The sequence below is a fragment of the Pseudochaenichthys georgianus genome, chromosome 8, assembly GCF_902827115.2.
Source record: "Pseudochaenichthys georgianus chromosome 8, fPseGeo1.2, whole genome shotgun sequence".
Classification (NCBI taxonomy): Eukaryota; Metazoa; Chordata; class Actinopteri; order Perciformes; family Channichthyidae; genus Pseudochaenichthys; species Pseudochaenichthys georgianus.
The window spans coordinates 34,210,143-34,230,142 of NC_047510.2; the positions used below are offsets into that span (position 1 = coordinate 34,210,143).

The 20,000-nt window shown below is 39.5% G+C and overlaps 1 protein-coding gene across 1 annotated transcript in view; it reads right to left on the reverse strand.

Annotated features, from left to right (window-relative positions):
- Window positions 1-5,071, reverse strand: part of rab3db (RAB3D, member RAS oncogene family, b) — a 16,392-nt gene extending 11,321 nt beyond the window's left edge. Inside the window, exon 1 of the mRNA XM_071204129.1 lies at window positions 4,829-5,071. Coding sequence (XP_071060230.1) covers window positions 4,829-5,065 — 237 coding nt within the window. The 5' untranslated portion in view covers window positions 5,066-5,071. The remainder of the gene's footprint in view (window positions 1-4,828) is intronic.
- Between the last annotated feature and the right edge of the window lie 14,929 nt (window positions 5,072-20,000).

Genomic DNA, 20,000 nt, shown 5'->3' on the forward strand with positions numbered 1-20,000 from the left:
ATGCTGCTCCAAAAACAAGTTAAACAATAATGAAAACAAGCCGTTTTCACTTGAAATAAGTACAAAAATTAGCTTGGTAACATTTCTTGAAATAAGAAGGGATGGTTAGATAAATCAGATCTTGTAATTATCTGAGAACTAAATATTTTAACCAGAATCAGGAAATGTTGTCACAATATGAGCCGCAAATGCTAAAAAGTGTTCTGTTTTCTGATGTTAGTTGGTGATTTTGTAATAAATATGTAAAACATATGTGTTTCATCTGAGATACAACTCAAAATAAGATGTTTCGACTTAACAAGATGATCCATTGTCTAAAAACAAGACCTGATATCTCACTGCAGTGTTACCTCTGAAGTTATTATGTCTTATAGCAAGTGTCAAGACATATTCTGACTAGAGTAGACAAATATACTGGGCAATATTGCGAGTTTTCGTAGAGTATCGTTCATAGTTTGCCTCTTGCTGTAACATAGTGTTAAAACATACAGATGCTTTAGCAGGTAACCGTATATTTTATGATCTGTATTTGTCTGTGGTTGATTCAGAAAGTGACTGAATGTTGTGAGCACAAGGAATTAAGAGAGAATGATCTCGTATCTGCTATTTCACTGCAAATAAAATGTGTTTTGCATATTCAGCTAGTTTCACAGTATTGGCACTAACTACAGGTGTACTGTGTGTATTCAACAACTTGTGGGATAATGATTTATGTTATGTAAGATTGTGCTTTTTCTTTTCTTTAATCAACTGCCACATGGAGGACTTAGCTGTGGAGCACTTTCAAATAATGTACCTATTTCATTTTCACTGTAAAAGAAAAGGAATACAAACTCCATTTTCAATAATACATCATTAAAAACATATTAGTTTAGTCACACTTTAGAGCCTGGAACCATAGGAGGGGTAATTTATTTAACTTTATACACAGTAGTTTGCATTTATAATTAATCAAACTTGATACAAACTTATGGCATGATCTTTTCAAACAGCCATTATTGAAGACGTTTCCAAAATAAAATCAAGGTCTCCATGACAACGCTTTCGTTGTATGTTATTCCCAACTCAGGTTATTACATCTAGTTCTTTGACCCTCCTCTTCCTCAGCTGTTTGCAGTAACTCATTTCATGTCATTAAACAAGAGACATGTTTGGCCAGGTAGCAGAGTGTGTGTGTTTTGGTGTTGGCTTCTCTGCTCCTGAATCATCTCTGTGTGTGTGTGTCATAAAGTGGCTCACACGCTGTTGGTTCAAATGAATCATGTGTTTGAAGAGCATTAACAATGAATATCATTTGGATTGCAAGTGTACTGTGAGAATTGTGTGCAAGAGAAAAAGTATGGATACACCTTTTTAATACAATGTTAAAGTCTATCGGTGGAAATCCGGGTTCTGTCAGAGGTGGTGATTAATCTCAAACTAGCTGATATAAGCTAGCTGTTTCAGGCTAGCAACCGTTTCAAGCTATGTTTGAAGCTTGCAGTTTTCCTGGTTCAGGTGTAAAGGTCATCAGCTGGTCTTAATAAAATATATACAAACATAACATCAAGCTCTTGGGAATATTGTATTTTAATATTACTTCAAATTAAGTTAGCATTACAAGCTAGTTGTTTCAGGGTAGCAGCTGTTTCGAACTAGCTGTTTTAGGCTAGCAGTGGTTTCAAGCTAGCTGTTTTCGTGCTTTCGGTGTTAAAGTCATCAGCTGGTTTTAATAAAATACATAAAGACATAACATCAAGCTCTTGGGAATATTGTATTGTAATATTACTTAAAATGAATGCATATATCTCAGTGTTTTGAGAGCATTACCAGCTAGTTGTTGCAGGCTAGCAACGGTTTCAATTTAGCAGTGGTTTGAAGCTAGGTTTGAAGCTTTTTCCTTTTCCAGGTTATATATTATAAAACCTGAACCTTGTATATTTTATTATAATATTACTTTAAATGAATGCATATCTCAGTGTTTTGTTAGCGTTACAAGATAGTTGTTATACTGTAGGTTAGCTGACAGGGTTTCCAACTCTCACGCATCTGGCGTGTGACAGACGCTTTCACTCTCAATCTCACGCTCTCACGCTGCCCAAACTATTCTCACGCCAAAACAAGAATACTGAAGACTATAAACGGTTATGAAAACTTTTGTCACGTAGTGATCGTCTTCTCAATAGAACATCTTTGATAATGTCTTCTAGCCAATCAGAATCAAGATAACGGCGTGGTGTTGTTGCAGGAAGTCCCGACGGAGAATACTTTTGCTGTAGTACATCACTATATACATCGATGCAAAATTACGTGTTGATAGAAATCAACACGTAATGAAATAAGACCCCACGGTTTGATGAGTGTGTGGGCTGTCTTTCATTTTGACACACAGAACAATGGGGGCTATCCACCCTTATCCACAAGTAAAGTAATTCACAGCCTCTTCCCTCTTCTCTCTGTGAGGAGCAGCAGGTTCAGCTTCATTTAAATATGTCGTGTAGTAATAGATTTATTTATTTTTCTTCTCAAGAGAGGACCAGAAGGTGTATTTTATGTTAGTATTTAAAAAAATCTCCTGGGGGAGAATCCCCTCAGACCCCCCTGCAGGGGTTGGGGTTTCAGCATGTCAGCTCTTTCACCTGTGGGGAAATTGCAGGATTGGCTCCAGGTCGCCCTTTTTATTTACTACAAGACAAATGTGCCTTTTTATTTCATACAGTTCAATTTGGATTGAGACAGGGAAATAATCTAAACCTCACGCGTGGCGTTTCACTGTCAAGGGGAGCGTGTATGTAATTACATTGCAAATACTGACTTGAGCCCCACCGCTGTATGGGTTAGCCCTACCATAGATTACCCAACACAAACACTCTGGAGCCGCCACTGCCGGACCCGTATTGCGATGCGCAGATCTAAGATCCAGTAGAAATGATCAAAAGTAAAAGTCTGCTGCTTATTGTTCTACTAGGCCAAAATAGAGTCAAAGAGTATGAGAGTGAGTGTGTTACTTAATATGTTTGGCAGTTTGGAGTAAGTCTGTAGATTTGTTTGTGTGTGTGTTTCATGTATAGGCCTCTCACGATAATTAATTTTGTTTGATACATTTTCCCGGAAATTATTGCGATACACGATAATATTGTCGACACCGTTGTGTGACCATTTTAGACCACTGACATAATGATAATATATAATAATAATTCAAGTACATCCTTTCAAACTGCTAGTCACATCCTCATGTAAATGGCAATTTATCGAGTACATTTGTATTTATCGTACGATAAGTCAATTAATTGCTTATCGCGACAGGCAGACAATAAAACAGTGGAAACAAACATGTGTTTGACTTTCATTAGTGAATGAAACTGTGTGCCCTTTATAGTCTGTGTCCAATACTGTGTATTTGTATATATCCTATATATATGCTAAGGTCCCGCTGCTGACACGATAGCAGTCATTTCGTGCGCATATGTGTAATTAAACCCATGATATCAAAATCTCACTCCAGCCAGGTACCCAAAGTTGGCAACCCTGGTTTTAGTGTCCACAACTTTCATGATTTTGGTTCGGTCCTTTGGCTCACTCATAACGCCTAGTTATCAGCAACAACATGTTCTATTTTCAGCACAAATGCTCTAAAACCCACAATAAACTACTGTAAAACTAAAGTAAGCAACCTGCTGCTTAACTCTGAGCTTTAGCAGCTACATGCTGACCTCCACAACTATGCAAAAGTATGAAAATGTGAAAACTTTAATCTTTTACTCCTTCTTTTGTGCAAGTTGATAAGAGCAGGGAGTAGGAATGTGAATGCCACCATGAGGAGGTCATGCTTTTTACACTTCTTGGTGAAAACAAGCACGGGCTGACTTTCCTTTTCCTTATCTCCCCGTCTTCTATACTTTATTTACCTCCAAAGAAACGGCTCAGCATCTGACTATATAAATAAACATTGATTGATTGATTGACTGTTCCTTGATGTTTGGACACAAATCAAATGCGGTGCCATCATTGCTGCAAGTATATCAAATATATTATATATATTATCATGTAACGCTTGTGTAATTGTTTGGACTTGCTCCTAAACCTTTCTGTAAATACATCAAGAGATTACAGAGCTACAGGAGATGCATCAGAGCAGCCTTAATTATTCATTAACTTAGTTATTTTGCTTTGACAGCTATTTTCTATGAAAGATAGACCTACCTGAAAACGTAATCAAAACAGCCAGCAAATCATGGTTTCTATAGCAACACATATACACCCATATTTGTTTTTCAAATGTCATATTTCCAATGTTTGTTTGTTTCTAAAATGGATCAACAACAACAAAACATATTTCCCCCCAGGATAATTAAAGTATTTTTGATTCTGATTCTCATATATTCACTATGATACTTCAGCAGGTATATGTGTTCGGTGTGGCAACGTATTGTGTCCCTATTAGTGACGTCACAATAACAGAAAGTTGATAAAAAATACCTGTAAAATTCCACCAATTTGATAACACGGTAAAAATATATTTATTCAAGTATCTTGCCTAAAACATTATAATTTACCAAACCCAATATACGTTTTGTAGGTAGGTAGGTAGGTAGGTAGGTAGGTAGGTAGGTAGGTAGGTAGGTAGGTAGGTAGGTAGGTAGGTAGGTAGGTAGGTACTTTATTGATTGGGAAATGTTTGTGTTGCAGCAGCATAAAAAACAAGGCAATTAATAGGAGAAATTAAGACACTAGAAATAAACAGTCCAAAATATTTCTGAAATAGAGATAAAATAGCATTAAAAAGATTGAAGGGATGATGAAAGCCACAAATTACAACCACTAATAATCCCATCTTTAATCCACTCACCCAGATCTGCAGCTTGATCCTCTTGTCGTTGCGGAAGACCGTCTTGACCTTGAAGTCGATGCCGACGGTGCTGACGAAGGCGGAGGTGAAGGAGTCGTCTGCGTAGCGGAACAAGAAGGAGGTTTTTCCCACGCTGCTGTTGCCGATTATCAGCAGCTTGAACATGTAGTCGAAGTTCTGGTCGGCCGCATCCTTCTGAGAGGGCTGCTGCTGGAGCCGAGCGTCACTGGAGGCCATCTGGAGAGGAGCAAAAAGAGACGTTACCACTGGTTACGCCTGATTGCTATGGTAAATGATATCTTCTAATCATCATCATCAGCTTTATTGAAGAGACTCAAGGTCTAATGAGAGAATAGTAAAAATACATTTTATTTCTATAGCGCTTTTCTAGAAGGAAGAGATGGAATGAGAAGACGGTCAGGTATATATCTGCATGTTTATTCATTTCTTATTTTAGAGTTACTTGCCTGTATATCATTTTACCTTTGATTTTATCTTAAATTGTATTAATCTCTAATCTGTGTTAATTTGTTCTGTCCTGTTTTTCATTCTTACCCCGTTGCTGTTAAACTACTGAATTAAAAGTCCGTTTTATCTTAGAGTCCAATTCAATTGAAGTAAATACACTGTACTTATATAGCGCTTCATCCAGTCTTTACGACCCCTCAAAGCGCTTTATACCTCCTTCACACCAACGCAACTCCGGTTCAAGCTCCGCGCTAGAGCTTTTCAGGTTCAGAACCGGTTCTTCGGTTTAGCTCCGGCTCTTTTCACACCGCCCAGAGTCAGACTGGTGCTGCGTCATTGCGTCATCGTTTGCGTCATGACGTAGTTCTGTTTGCGTGCCTGCTTCATAAAGCCTAACCGCGTGGGAACCCCTCACAGCTGACACCGACAACAACAACAATGGCCGATTGTGTTGAAGCGCTACTCGTTTTTGTGAGGGAAATATTTTGTTTAAGTGTTTGTACCAAAAAGCATTTTGTGTTTCACATAGGTCTGCCATAACTTAGAGCAGGGGTTTAAAGGTTTAAAGGGTTAAAGGTTCCGCTTTCCTGTTGGGGGACTGTGACTAACTGCCAGAGGACTTTAACAGACTGTCTTTGTCTCTGAATCCATGTGTTTGTAATTATCGATCAGAAGACGCGCGAAATAGAGGCTCCTCCTTGATTATCTGTGTAGATTTGCGCTGTGTTTCTGTGTAATCTTCAGTGTTGGCTGGGGAATCACATGATGAAGTCGTGTGAGAACCCTGCCAATGCTCCCGGCCGTGGCCCTCAATAAACTCAGTGTTTGATATAAAGCGGACTCCAGCCTCCATTCCTTCCATCTACATTGCTGAGCAGAAGTTTCTCTCACAGATTGGCGTCACGGACAGGCACCTTCAGATCTTTGAAACATTGGTGAGTACATTTCTATTTTGAGATTGACTCGCCAGCGTTTGAGATCAACGGTGTATTAAAATTACCTGAGAGAACTGAGCTGCTGCATTTTTTTTGGGTTTCTCTACTCATTTACATCTGGAGGCTAATCTATAACCTCGGGAATCGGTGTCAAGGGGACATTGTCCTGGCCGATTTCCCCGTGTTTGTTGCTGGGACAGGTGTCTACGAGCAAGCACGGCTTATGTGAAAACTATGAGAATATTTGGGGCTAATGATAACCTAGGAATATCGAATTTCATCGATCTCCTCTGTGTGTGCTTCTTGGAATTAACTCACCAGGCAATTACACACAACAAATATTCAGAGAAACTTTTGAGAGATGCACCAGCAAAGTGGATTTTCTGAATTAGAAGCAATGTCGCAAGATTTGTATTTAAACAAATCGCCGAATTTAGGAGTTTTCAGAGGATAAATAGCATTTCTGCTGAGGTGCCGATTCTCCGCCCCCTGGGGAGAGCTGCACGTAGAAAAAAAGGAGCATACAGCATTATCCGCGATTATTGACGCTTTTGAACTAAAGAAAGTGCCCAATGTGTGGTTTGAGAATGTTGTATGAATTGCTGAATTTGGCTGTGTTTGCTGATACACGAGAATTATGAGGATAGAGGGCTCATAATTAGTGGCCCCTCTGAAAGTCTCCCTAATTCGGATTAAAATAGGCTGGAAGAGTTTTTGTCAGGCTGAGTTGTTGAGAGTTTTTATGTTTGTTTGTCTAACTGCAGTGTTTGTTTGTATAATTGTTTCGTGTTTGTTTGTCTACCCGCCGTCTTGTGCATGCGTTGTAACAACTCATAATGAATCAGTCCACAGCCAGGGTAAAATGAACTAAAACTTCAGTTATTTCACCAAAATTAAATGACTTGAGAGAAATGAAACAATAATGTAAAGATGAAAAGCTCAAACAGCTCAATGTTGTATTATTTGTTTCATTTATTCTTAAATCTATGTATTATATGGTAATAATGAATAATAAAAAAACGTAATGTATTGAACACATTCCAAAACAAAGAAGATAAGACAGAACCAGACTCAGACATGAGGACTGGCTTATCTATAGCCAGTTGAGAAGCACTTGAGGTGCTTGGCTCTGTGAGGCCTGATGTACTTATAGGGTTCTGTTTTCTTCAAGGTTGTGTCTTCCTAGTCGAATGTACTTAATGTAAGTCGCTTTGGATAAAAGCGTCAGCTAACTGCAATGTAGTCAGACAGTAATTGAAACTTTTGCGCTGTTGCTGCAAAATGAAAACCTTGTTGATTGTCTGTTTCCAACTGGCCACTGGAATCAGATAATTGATATACATTGAAGTTCAATTACAGTTTAAATATAGTTTAACATTCTTTATTAAACTGTTTCAAATTATTTCTAGTACAATTGGTCTATACAGACATTACTACAATCCTAATAGTTGTCAAATACTGAGCTTATGAACAATAGAGTAAAAGTTGCTGGTTAAGCCAGGATCAATATACTTGTTGAGGTTTTATTGTGCACATAATAAATGTGTTTAAATGAATTGAGCAATTTTTTAAAGGAGTATAATGTTGCAATTTTTAAGATAAGTAATTGCAGTTCAAAGGTAGATGTTGTTTTCTCCTTCTCTCGTTCACGAGCACACAAAATAAATCATAAACATTTCCAAATCCGAACAGACAGAGAAGTAAACTAAACTATTTTGCTCTTCATTTTTAAATGGGATTTTCCGCTACATAACAGAAGACTTAATACAGGACTTAAAGAACGTTTTAAAGACAAGTCATGGAGAGGTTTGCATTTTGGACGGAATCTCCCCTTTCCTCTGCTCCTAAAATCCTGCACCCGAGGTCAATCACAGGCGTGACCTTTGGAGGGGCAGAGAATCTGAGCAAGACCACAGAGCGACCATTGGGGGGTTTTATGGCCTAAAGGCACAAAGAGGAACATCTGGCTACCCCCAACCACACACACACACACACACACACACACACACACACACACACACACACACACACACACACACACACACACACACACACACACACACACACACACACACACACACACACGCACACCCACTCACACACCCACACACTCACACACACACACACACACACACACACACACACACACACACACACACACACACACACACACACACACACACACACACACACACACACACGTAAGTGATTTACAGTTACTAAATCAGCCTACTATCACCTAAAGAATATATCTAGGATTAAAAGACTAATGTCACAGCAGGATTTGAAAAAAAAAAAAAAAAAACTTGTCCATGCTTTTATCTTCAGTAGACTGGACTACTGCAATGGCGTCTTCACAGGTCTCACAAAAAATATATATATTCGAAAGCTGCAACTGATTCAGAACTCCGCTGCTCGAGTCCTCACTGACACTAAGAAAATGGATCACATCACTCCTGCTCTGAAGTCTTTACACTGGCTTCCTGTGTGTCAAAGAATAGATTTCAAAATACTGCTGCTGGTTTATAAAGCACTGAATGGTTTAGGCCCAAAATACATTTCTGACCTCCTGCTAAATGATGAACCATCCAGATCTCTCAGGTCTTCAGGGACTGGTCAGCTTTCTGTCCCCAGAGTCAGAACTAAACATGGAGAAGCAGCGTTCAGTTATTATGCTTTTAATTGAACTAGTCATATCTTAGACCGCACTGTAACTTTTATCCATGTATTTGTCCTTTTAATGCTTATTTTATTAGCTTTTCTTTTAATGCTTAATGTCTTTCATTTTTTTGTAAGGCACTTTTAATTGCCTTGCGTTGAAAGGTGCTATATACATCTGATGGAGATGGATAGAGGCATTCATTTTAATTGTAGCAGTCAGTTTGTGGTTCTGGCAGCATTGTTGAGCATTTTCATAGATGTGTTTTCATGCCTCTGTGTAAGGCTTAGTCTTTCTATCTGTATAGCCACTGGTGTAACTAAGTTCATAAACTCAACAGGGACTATACTTGAGCACTATTTTGAGATACTTGTACTTTAGTTGAGTATTTAAATGTTTTGCCACTTTATTCTTCTGCTTCTACAGTTCAGAGGTACATGGTGTATTTCTACTCCGCTACATGTATTTCATACCTTCAGTTACTTTGCGGATCTGGATGAATTATGTGAAATATAATCAAGTGTTAAATCAGACTTTAGTTCCACCTGGAGTGAATCCACCAGCTACCCTGCAGTCTACAAAGTACTTCAGACTAGCTGCAGGTCTACCAGATCAATCATTATAAAACACATCATATATTATTCTGAAATGGACCAATCTGCACAACGACTACCTTTACTGTCGCTATTTCCACTATATTTTGATGAGAATACTTTTCTACTTTCACTTGAGGAACATTTTTAATGCAGTACTCTTGCTGTAACGTAGTATTCCTACACTCTGGTACTTCTACTCAAGAACAAGAGTACTAAAGCTAACGTTAGCCGGAAAGGTTTTTCAGTTCACTTCATGCTGAAAATGAAATAGGACCGCACGGTTTGATGATTGATAGGTGTGGGCTGTCTTCCATTTTTCACACACAGGACAGTGGGGGATATCCACCCTTATCCACAAATGTAAAGTAGTTCACACAGCCTTTTTCCTCTGTGAGGAGCAGCAGGTTCAGCTTCATTTAAATATGTCGTGTAGTAATACTGTCGATGGATTTGTTTTTCATCTCAAGAGAGAATGTGTATTTTATGTTAGTATTTCAAAAAATCCCCTCAGACAGCGCCGCTGCGGGGTTGGGTTTTCAGCATGTCAATTTTGTCACACAAATGTGCCTTTTTATTTCATACAGTTCCATTTGGATTGAGACAGGGAAATAATCCAAACCTCATGCGTGGCGTTTCACCGTCAAGGGGGCGATATAGCCATCTGTATGTCAAATATGTCTTATATGTCTTAAATGACATGATGAATTGGAAATGGGGGACCCTGATGTAAACAAGACGAAAGTCTTTCTCTGGTCTGCATCCCCTTGACAATTGTATTTTTGAGCTGTACTGTACCCAATATACAAGCTGTTAATAAACTCTTCAATCAATCAATCAATATGTAATTACATTTCAAATACTGACTTGAGCCCCACCACTGTATGGGTTAGCCCTACCATAGATTACCAACACAAAAAAAAAATACTCAGGAGCTGATACCTCAATTAATTGCTTATCATGACAGGCACACAATAAAACAGTGGAAACAAACATGTGTTTGACTTTCATTAGTGAATGAAACTGGGTGCCCTTTTATAGTCTGAGTCCAATATTGTGCATTTATATATATATATTATATACATATCCTACATATATGCTAAGGTCCCGCTACTGACACGATAGCAGTCATTTCGTGCGCATGTGTGTAATTAAACCCATGATATCGAAATCTCAATCCAGCCAGGTACCCAGAGTTGGCAACCTTGCCCATGCCCCAAATAATATTTGTATTGCAGATCTACATGAATCACACAAACGACCTAGTTTGGATTCAAAAGGTGACAAGTTTGCATACCTGCTTGTCATCCATTTCATTACAGAGCTGGGAAAATGGTGTATTGATTAGATTCTGATCCGTGCAAGTCCTATTTTAACTGACTTTAGTTTCTAATATTAATGATAATTTGATTTCATCCCATAAGTAATTATTTAAATTAACTCAACATTTCACATGATGGATTAGTGTTCCACATTTCCCCACTAATTTCTTTTATGATTGAGCCACTGGTAAAGAGAGACATTGATGATCCTGTGTTCCGTTTGTTGTCTATGGCTTCGGACGGCTTCACTAAAAGTCACCCAGCTCTGCCCTACTACAGACCGGCTGAGTGCAGTCACAGAGATGCTATGGCTGCGCTACATGACATTAATGGTCTGGTCCGACAATGGACACCATTTCCTGCTCCCAGAGAGAATGACATTCCTCAAACTGAACTTTACAGCCGTTGATACTGTCTCACATGGGTTTGCTCCCCCCCACCGAGCCATGAACTGAAAGCTTGACGTCTGCTCTGAACACTTGGAAGCCTCCCTGTCACACCAGCTCCAAACCCTTGGGTCAGTCAGATGAGACTAACAGCTTCACTTGGGCACAGGGGTCAGAAATATGATTCTCGTTACCACGGAGTGGTTGTTTGTTTTTTAAGGCTATCCATACTGCTATGCAGAGGATGCCTGCAGGTTGGCAAGCTGTGAAAAGCCCCTACCATTTTTAGTATAGGCCTGATGTCAGGGGCCTGTTACTGTCTACTACATATATTCACATTATATAGACCATGAGGCTGCACGGAGCTTAGGCTAAAAATACAACCATTCTGTTCTGCTCTAAAGATTCAATTTATAGATTCTATATCAAAATAGTTTGTTCTTATCGTTTCCAATGATAACGTCACCTTAAGTGGAGGAATGCAAACCTGTTTTCAAATGTAAGGTTTTGAATTTGTTTGACATTTCTCAGTAAAGACACCCTCAGACGCCCACTATCATTCATGCTATGCCTTCAGTGGTGACTCAGATGTTAAGGGGGTTGAAGCTGTTCCTCCCAAATCAGAGATGCTTTGTTTTTGTTTGTTTGTTTGTTGTTTTCAACAAAGGTGTGCATTTCCTGCATAATATATGGTTCTCACAATTGTTTTTGTTAGTTGCGCACAGCTGATACTGAGTGTTCTCGACTGATGGATTATGACCTCTACCATGCTTACATGGACTCGTATGTTTTATTTCATATCTAACTGAAGTAAGAGACAATAGAGAGAGCTGTGGAGGAGAGAATAGAAAGAGAGAATAGAGAGAGAGAATAGAGAGAGATGTGGAAGAGAGAATAGAGAGATGAGGATAAGAGAGGGATAGGAAAGAGAGAAGAGTTATTTGCAAGTTGCGTGCTGATACTGAGTTTTCTCGATTAATAGCTTATAGACGATACCATGTTTAAATAGACTCCTACGTTGTTATTACATTATGTGACATATGTAAGAAAAGGGAGGGGAGAGTCAATTATATTTGAGTAATTGATCTCATATTGAAACATTCATTTCTCAAACCTATGTTTATGGAAGAGGAAATGTACTTCTGATAAACTAATCTTTTATCAAACGGTAAATGGTGAATTAATATAATATTTAGAATAATTGAGAACGGGTTATATCCACAGGGACTAGCTCACATTTAACTTAAAATAACATTTCTCTGCTTTGGACTGATGAGTATATGATTCTTGCATGTTAAATGACTAACACAAACCTTACATGTATGCATGTGCATGTGTCAGGAAGGCTCCCAAATAATTCTGAGGGGCCTATCCTATTTTTGTAATTGAATGATAATGTGCTAATCCATTACTTTGAGTTGTCTGCACTCAGGAAAACATCCCTATCAAGTGTTAACCCAATCACTAGGACAGCTCTGAAGGTCAAGGGTCAGAGAGAGAGGGTCACACCCTCTGGCTGCAGAGAGCACCCCCAGCCACGGGCAAGGAGGCACGAGGTCTTTCGAGATGAGAGGATTCTAATCTTCAACTTTCTGATGGGATGGGATGCTTCTTCATCTTTCTGCTCGGGGGGGGGCCAAACAGACAACTCTGCAGGACGAGCGATGGCTTCAGAGGCTCTATGATTCTTGGAGGGGCAGATTTCTTCCTAACCTCTCCCATCACGGGGGTGGCATCTGGATGTGCCACTTGGAATAGGCTCTGCTCTCAAGCAGATAGCAGAAGGAATGCAGGCAGATGAGCCTCTGGTTCACTGGGAGATCATAAAGTGCTCACTGAATGAGCCACAAAAAGCAGAGCAATTGGGGGAGTGAAATATGGTGCTCTGGGGAAGAAGAGTTTTGAGCCAATCAGCACCTCAGTGCTAATCTACAGTATCAGGATGCCTTCACACACCAGACATTCTGTGTCATAAAGAGAGGAGGAGAACGAGTCAGGAGGACATGTTCTTCGAGCTCTTGTACAAAGATAACATTTGAATTGAATGACCAGATGATTACAGATGTACAATTAATGATTGTTTTTATATTTCCGATGAACAGATATGTGTTACATAGTGGTGACAAATATATTTTGTCAGATCAGATTACACTTTCACACTAAACAAAATAAATTAATGGATATTTTCAGATTGATAATGTATTGAACAATAAGATATTTCTAATATTATAACAGACAATGTTACTATCCTTAATCATTACCAGGTAAAATGTACAACGAGGAAACCAGATTACCAGGTTCCCAATCCAGGTGCTACTGCATGCTACATTTAGATAGAAAAACAAATGTTCTATCCACTCCACTTAAATACTCAGCAGGTGATGTAGATTTTTCAAAAAGGCCTTAAATCACTCCTTTTAACGAACTAAAACTAATTCTGCAGCAAGTTTAATGTTAGACTACGCACATGAACACAATATTAGCAACTGTTTGCTGTGCCAAAATATGCCAGAATCTATGCATTCTCCCATGTTTAGCCCAATTCCTTTCACGAAAGCTGGTTTAGTGAGCTGGACATAGCATCCAGAATTAGCGAGGAGGCTGAGGATTGGTACAACTTTTCCCCACAGACTCTGAGCAATCTTAACAGTACGAGGGCCTAGTCTCTCTCATTGTTGATACAGTAAATACAATTACCTGCCTGACGGTTTCAAACGAATAGATATTTTGACTTTTCTTTCCTCAGGTTGTTGAAATAAAATGCCTAACTTTTCCTTTTCAGATGTTAAACAAATGTATTTGAATAAAATGTATGTAGTAAAGTGCCTTACTCTTGAATAAGTGTATTGAAGTAAACGAAAAGTAATGCTAAAGATTGAGGACACTGTAGCTTTACAGATTACAGATTGATCGATTCATCACTGTGAATTTATACCTTAACTGTGAATTTTTAACTGAATCCCTATTGATTCTGATTTTATACCTCAATTGGATTTCTTATAATCCTACATTCTAATTGTGTTTTAATAAGTAATTGCCTTAAAGTAAATCTTTAAAGATGTAAGCTGAATTTGAATTTGTGTTTGATGAATGAGATTAACTGAGGGATAAATGATAAAAGATCTTGTTTTTGAAACATATATTTTACTATTATATTTTTGTATTGCATATGTGTTATTATTGTGCTTTTTGACAAAAGAAATCAAACACTGAAGAAAGATGATTTTTCTATTATGGTTGTCTGTATCAACCATTGTGATTGGCTGTTCCAATCTTATTCTGCTTTTGATGTGATTAATGTAATGAGGAATCCACCCAACTCTGAGGACGTTTTATTTGATTCAAGTAGTGACTGAAAATATTCTTAGACTAATGTTAATTGGTTATCAATGAATTGATAAAAGCGTGGATCTGTGAGGGAAATATTTTGTTTAAGTGTTTGTACCAAAAAGCATTTTGTGTTTCACATAGGTCTGCCATAACTTAGAGCAGGGGGTTAAAGGTTTAAAGGGTTAAAGGTTCCGCTTTCCTGTTGGGGGACTGTGACTAACTGCCAGAGGACTTTAACAGACTGTCTTTGTCTCTGAATCCATGTGTTTGTAATTATCGATCAGAAGACGCGCGAAATAGAGGCTCCTCCTTGATTATCTGTGTAGATTTGCGCTGTGTTTCTGTGTAATCTTCAGTGTTGGCTGGGGAATCACATGATGAAGTCGTGTGAGAACCCTGCCAATGCTCCCGGCCGTGGCTCTCAATAAACTCAGGTGTTTGATATAAAGCGGACTCCAGCCTCCATTCCTTCCATCTACATTGCTGAAAAGAAAATCTCTCACAGTTTTGGTTTTGCTCTGTCGAAACAAAATGGAAGAAATGGGACGACTTTACTACCAACTTTACAGTCGTTACATGCTACATTCAAAACTGCTTTACAATCGTCATCATCAACTTCAACGACGATTCCGATTCCCCCTGCCCCCGCGTAAGCGTGACGTATGCGGTGCTTTTGCTCTAGCCGGACAATTTTTCAAGCACCTGCTCCGCTGCGGTGTGAACAGGAAAACCCGGTGCTTTTCAAGCTCCAGCTCCGAACCGGCCCGGAAACACAGTTGGTGTGAACGAGGTATTACATACTACGAGTCATTCACCCTTTCACACCTCAGTCATGCAGAGCACTACCACATGCGCACACGCGCACACACACACACACGCGCACACACACACACACACACACACACACACACACACACACACACACACACACACACACACACACACACACACACACACACACACACACACACACACACACACACACACACACACACACACACACACACACACACACACACACACACACACACACACACACACCACACACACACACACACACACACACACACACACACACACACACACACACACACACACACACACACCCACACACACACACACACACACACACACACACACACACACACACACACACACACACACACACACACACACACACACACACACACACACACACACACACACATCGGGGTCAACTCAGGGTTCAGTATCTTGCCCAAGGACACATCGACATGTTGACTGCATTGACTGGGATCAAACCAACAACCCTCTGGTTGAAAGGCGACCGCACCCCCTCACAGCCACAGTTTAAGTTCGACCTTAAAGCTGGCATGATATTTATTTTCAAATCATTTTCGATTATTTTGTAATGACAAAAAAGCGAAATAAGTCTTCTCAAATATCAAGATGTCATATTTTGTTCTCGAAAAACAGAGCTAAAAGAGAGGACGTACTGGACGTACATTCGCCAAGTGGACGAAAAACACCTATTATAATAAATGCTAACGTCTCTCTGTAAGATTATATGTGTAAATAAGAAACTGTTTGCTCGTGTTATCACATCCAGCTTAACATGTTATGAAACCAGTTGAAAAAGCCTACTGTATCACAATTTCCCAAAGCTCAAGGAAATGCATTCAAATGTCTTGTTTTATCCCCATACAGTTCTCAAACGTAAAATATTCAATTCATAATGTTGTGAAAAAGGACTACATTTTGAACACAAATACCTGTACTTTCTACTTCTTACATGTTGAACACAAATACCTGTACTTTCTACTTCTTACATTTTGAACACAAATACCTGTACTTTCTACTTCTTACACGTTGAACCCAAATACCTGTACTTTCTACTTCTTACACATTGAACCCAAATACCTGTACTTTCTACTTCTTTCATGTTGAACCCAAATACCTGTACTTTCTACTTCTTACATTTTGAACACAAATACCTGTACTTTCTACTTCTTACATGTTGAACACAAATACCTGTACTTTCTACTTCTTACATGTTGAACCCAAATACCTGTACTTTCTACTTCTTACATGTTGAACACAACTACCTGTACTTTCTACTTCTTACATGTTGAACACAAATACCTGTACTTTCTACTTCTTACATGTTGAACTCAAATACCTGTACTTTCTACTTCTTACATGTTGAACACAAATACCTGTACTTTCTACTTCTTACATGTTGAACACAAATACCTGTACTTTCTACTTCTTACACGTTGAACCCAAATACCTGTACTTTCTACTTCTTACATGTTGAACACAACTACCTGTACTTTCTACTTCTTACATGTTGAACACAAATACCTGTACTTTCTACTTCTTACATGTTGAACTCAAATACCTGTACTTTCTACTTCTTACATGTTGAACCCAAATACCTGTACTTTCTACTTCTTACATGTTGAACCCAAATACATGTACTTTCTACTTCTCACATGTTGAACTCAAATACCTGTACTTTCTACTTCTTACATGTTGAACTCAAATACTTGTACTTTCTACTTCTCTCATGTTGAACTCAAATACCTGTACTTTCTACTTCTCTCATGTTGAACTCAATACCTGTACTTTCTACTTCTCTCATGTTGAACTCAAATACCTGTACTTTCTACTTCTCTCATGTTGAACTCAAATACCTGTATTTTCTACTTCTCTCATGTTGAACTCAAATACCTGTACTTTCTACTTCTTACATGTTTGAACTCAAATACTTGTACTTTCTACTTCTCTCATGTTGAACTCAAATACCTGTATTTTCTACTTCTCTCATGTTGAACTCAAATACCTGTACTTTCTACTTCTCTCATGTTGAACTCAAATACCTGTACTTTCTACTTCTCTCATGTTGAACTCAAATACCTGTATTTTCTACTTCTCTCATGTTGAACTCAAATACTTGTACTTTCTACTTCTCTCATGTTGAACTCTAATACCTGTACTTTCTATTTCTCTCATTTCCCAAACAGCTGGTTCCTTTAGTCTGAATGTGTGTTGGTGCGTGATCATTATTCTTTAGAGTCATTGCGTGCCTATTGATTTGAACACGATCCGTGTATCCATCACTTCCTGGTCTTCTCTAAAGAAGAGGGACCAATGGAAACGTTGTCATGTTGCCGTTGTTCAGCATGGAAACATTCATTAGCTAACAATGACATCATTGTTCTATTGATATAAAGGGAGGTCAGGTACTCTTTAAAGCAGCTGCTAGCTATGGGTACTTTTTACAGAAGTACATTTCAAAGCCTTTTTACTTTCACTTGAGTAAAGAAGTTTAGTCAGTACTTCTACTTTCACCAGAGTATCTGTACTTCTACTTGAGTGAAGGATGTGAGTACTTTTGCCATCTCTACTTCAAAGGTCCCATAGCATGGATCTAACTCCAACACGCTGCTATTTCCATCTTAACCCCGAGGGGACTCCGGTCACATGTCCTGTATGTTCACTCTGCATCTCAGGATGCCTGCAGGCTAATCAAACGGCACTTTTAAAGTCAACAGTATTCTCTTCCCTTTTTCACAAAGGTGTCAAATTAATGACAACATGTTTGAAGTTACAGAAGAAGTTGCTTAATTCTGTGGTGGATAGTTCCCTCTAAGTATGTGAAGAACTTACGAGAAACACACACACAGCTGATTCAAAGAAATACCATCAGGAAGTATTCTTCTGTTGTGTGCATGATGCTTTTTGTTGTGTCGGCACGGCAACCAAAACTATGTGGAGAACAATGTACATCTGAAGACTAGGGCTGCACCTGAAGGTCATTTCTCTTTGTTGATTCTTCTGCTTACTATGTTTTTATCTTTACAATATCAGAACATGAAGAACATTGTCTAGTTTATCAAAGTCTGAGAAAACGTGTTAAAAAGTTACACTTTAACGGCCCGTCCACACGGCGGCGTGCGTTTAAGCAAATCTGCCAGTACAAGCGCGAGCCAATCAAACCGCGTGTATGCTGGGAGAGACGACGCAGGTCATTTCCTCATATTCCAAAACATGGAGGGAAAATTCATTACAGCGGTCGTGAATCACCCGGTGCTGTTTGATCAGTCTCTGTTCATCTACCGGGATACAGACCGGAGGAACCAGGCATGGAGGGAGGAGGCAGAGACAGTGGGGGAAACTGGTAGGTTTTCGCCTGTTTGGGGAGTTTATATCCAGTTTACTTCGTTTTAACTTTGCTATTGCTTTGTATGTCGGGGGCGGGAGATGCATGTGATTGGTTGTTGGTCGCAAAAAATCCCCAAGCTTCAGATACGCACACCGCCAAGCGTCAACGCACGCCGCTGTGTGGACGGGCCGTTACACATACATTTGATATAGTCTGCAATTGAAGTGGAAACGGAGCAATCTGGTGCCACTAGATGTTTTTAAAGCTCGGTTGGATGCTACTCAACCGGAAGCTGTTGGTACCTGCTCATGTGGATAGTTATTGTAAATTGTAATCCCTGTAATGATGCTGTAAAATGTCCTTGTTCTGTTTATGTTGTTATGTTTCATGTGGAACTACTTGAGCAGGTCTCCCTCAAGATCAATGATCTCAATGGGATACACCTGGGTCAATAAAGGTTTGAAATGAAATGAGGTTATCTCAATATTGGAGAGGCTGAAAGACGCATTTTCTGCCATGTCTTAATTATCAAAATGTTTACTAGCTCGTAGCTTTAGTACAAACAACTTATGGCGCATTTCCACTGCAGCGGGTAGCCCCGTTTAAGCGTCCTTAATCGTCCTCAAGCGGCCAGGCCAGTTTTTGGTGGTCTTTCCATATAGCGTAGCACCGGCTAGCGGGTACTTTTTCCCTCTTTTTCCGGCCCCATAAAATGGTGGTTCTATCAGGCCAGGGCTGAACTAGTGACGTCAACACTCTCGACTGCTGATTGGTCAGAGAGAATCGTCACAAGATCGCGCGCGAGATCATCCCTAGCGCCGCATATATATCTAGAAGCAAGCTTGCAGCATTTTTGTAAACGGAGGAGCTACAAAAATGGCAACGTCAAAGAAAAGCACACCGTGGTCGACCGAGGAGGTGACGACGTTCCTACATCTCATTGGGGATGATAAAATCCAGCGGGAGCTCGACGGAACCGATCGCCCCGCCTACACTGCGTTGCTACCCCAGGTCCTAAACTGTAATGGAAATGCGCCACGGCCTCGGACGGCCAGCGAGGCAGCCCGAGGCCTGAGCGAGGACGCTTAGGGACGCTTAAACGGGGCTACCGCGCTGCAGTGGAAATGTGCCATTAGAGTGCTAATTAGTTAGCATGTCAGCAATTTCTCGTCTGAAAGTCTACTTCTGTTTGGTTAGAAGCCTGAAATGGGGTCTGTTGTTAACACAAGCTGCAGAAATATTCACGTGTTGTTCTGCGACCTAAAACACACCAGTAAATCCCCCACTGGTGAATGTCTGAAGGTCTTAGAAACAGCGGTTGCTAACAAGTGT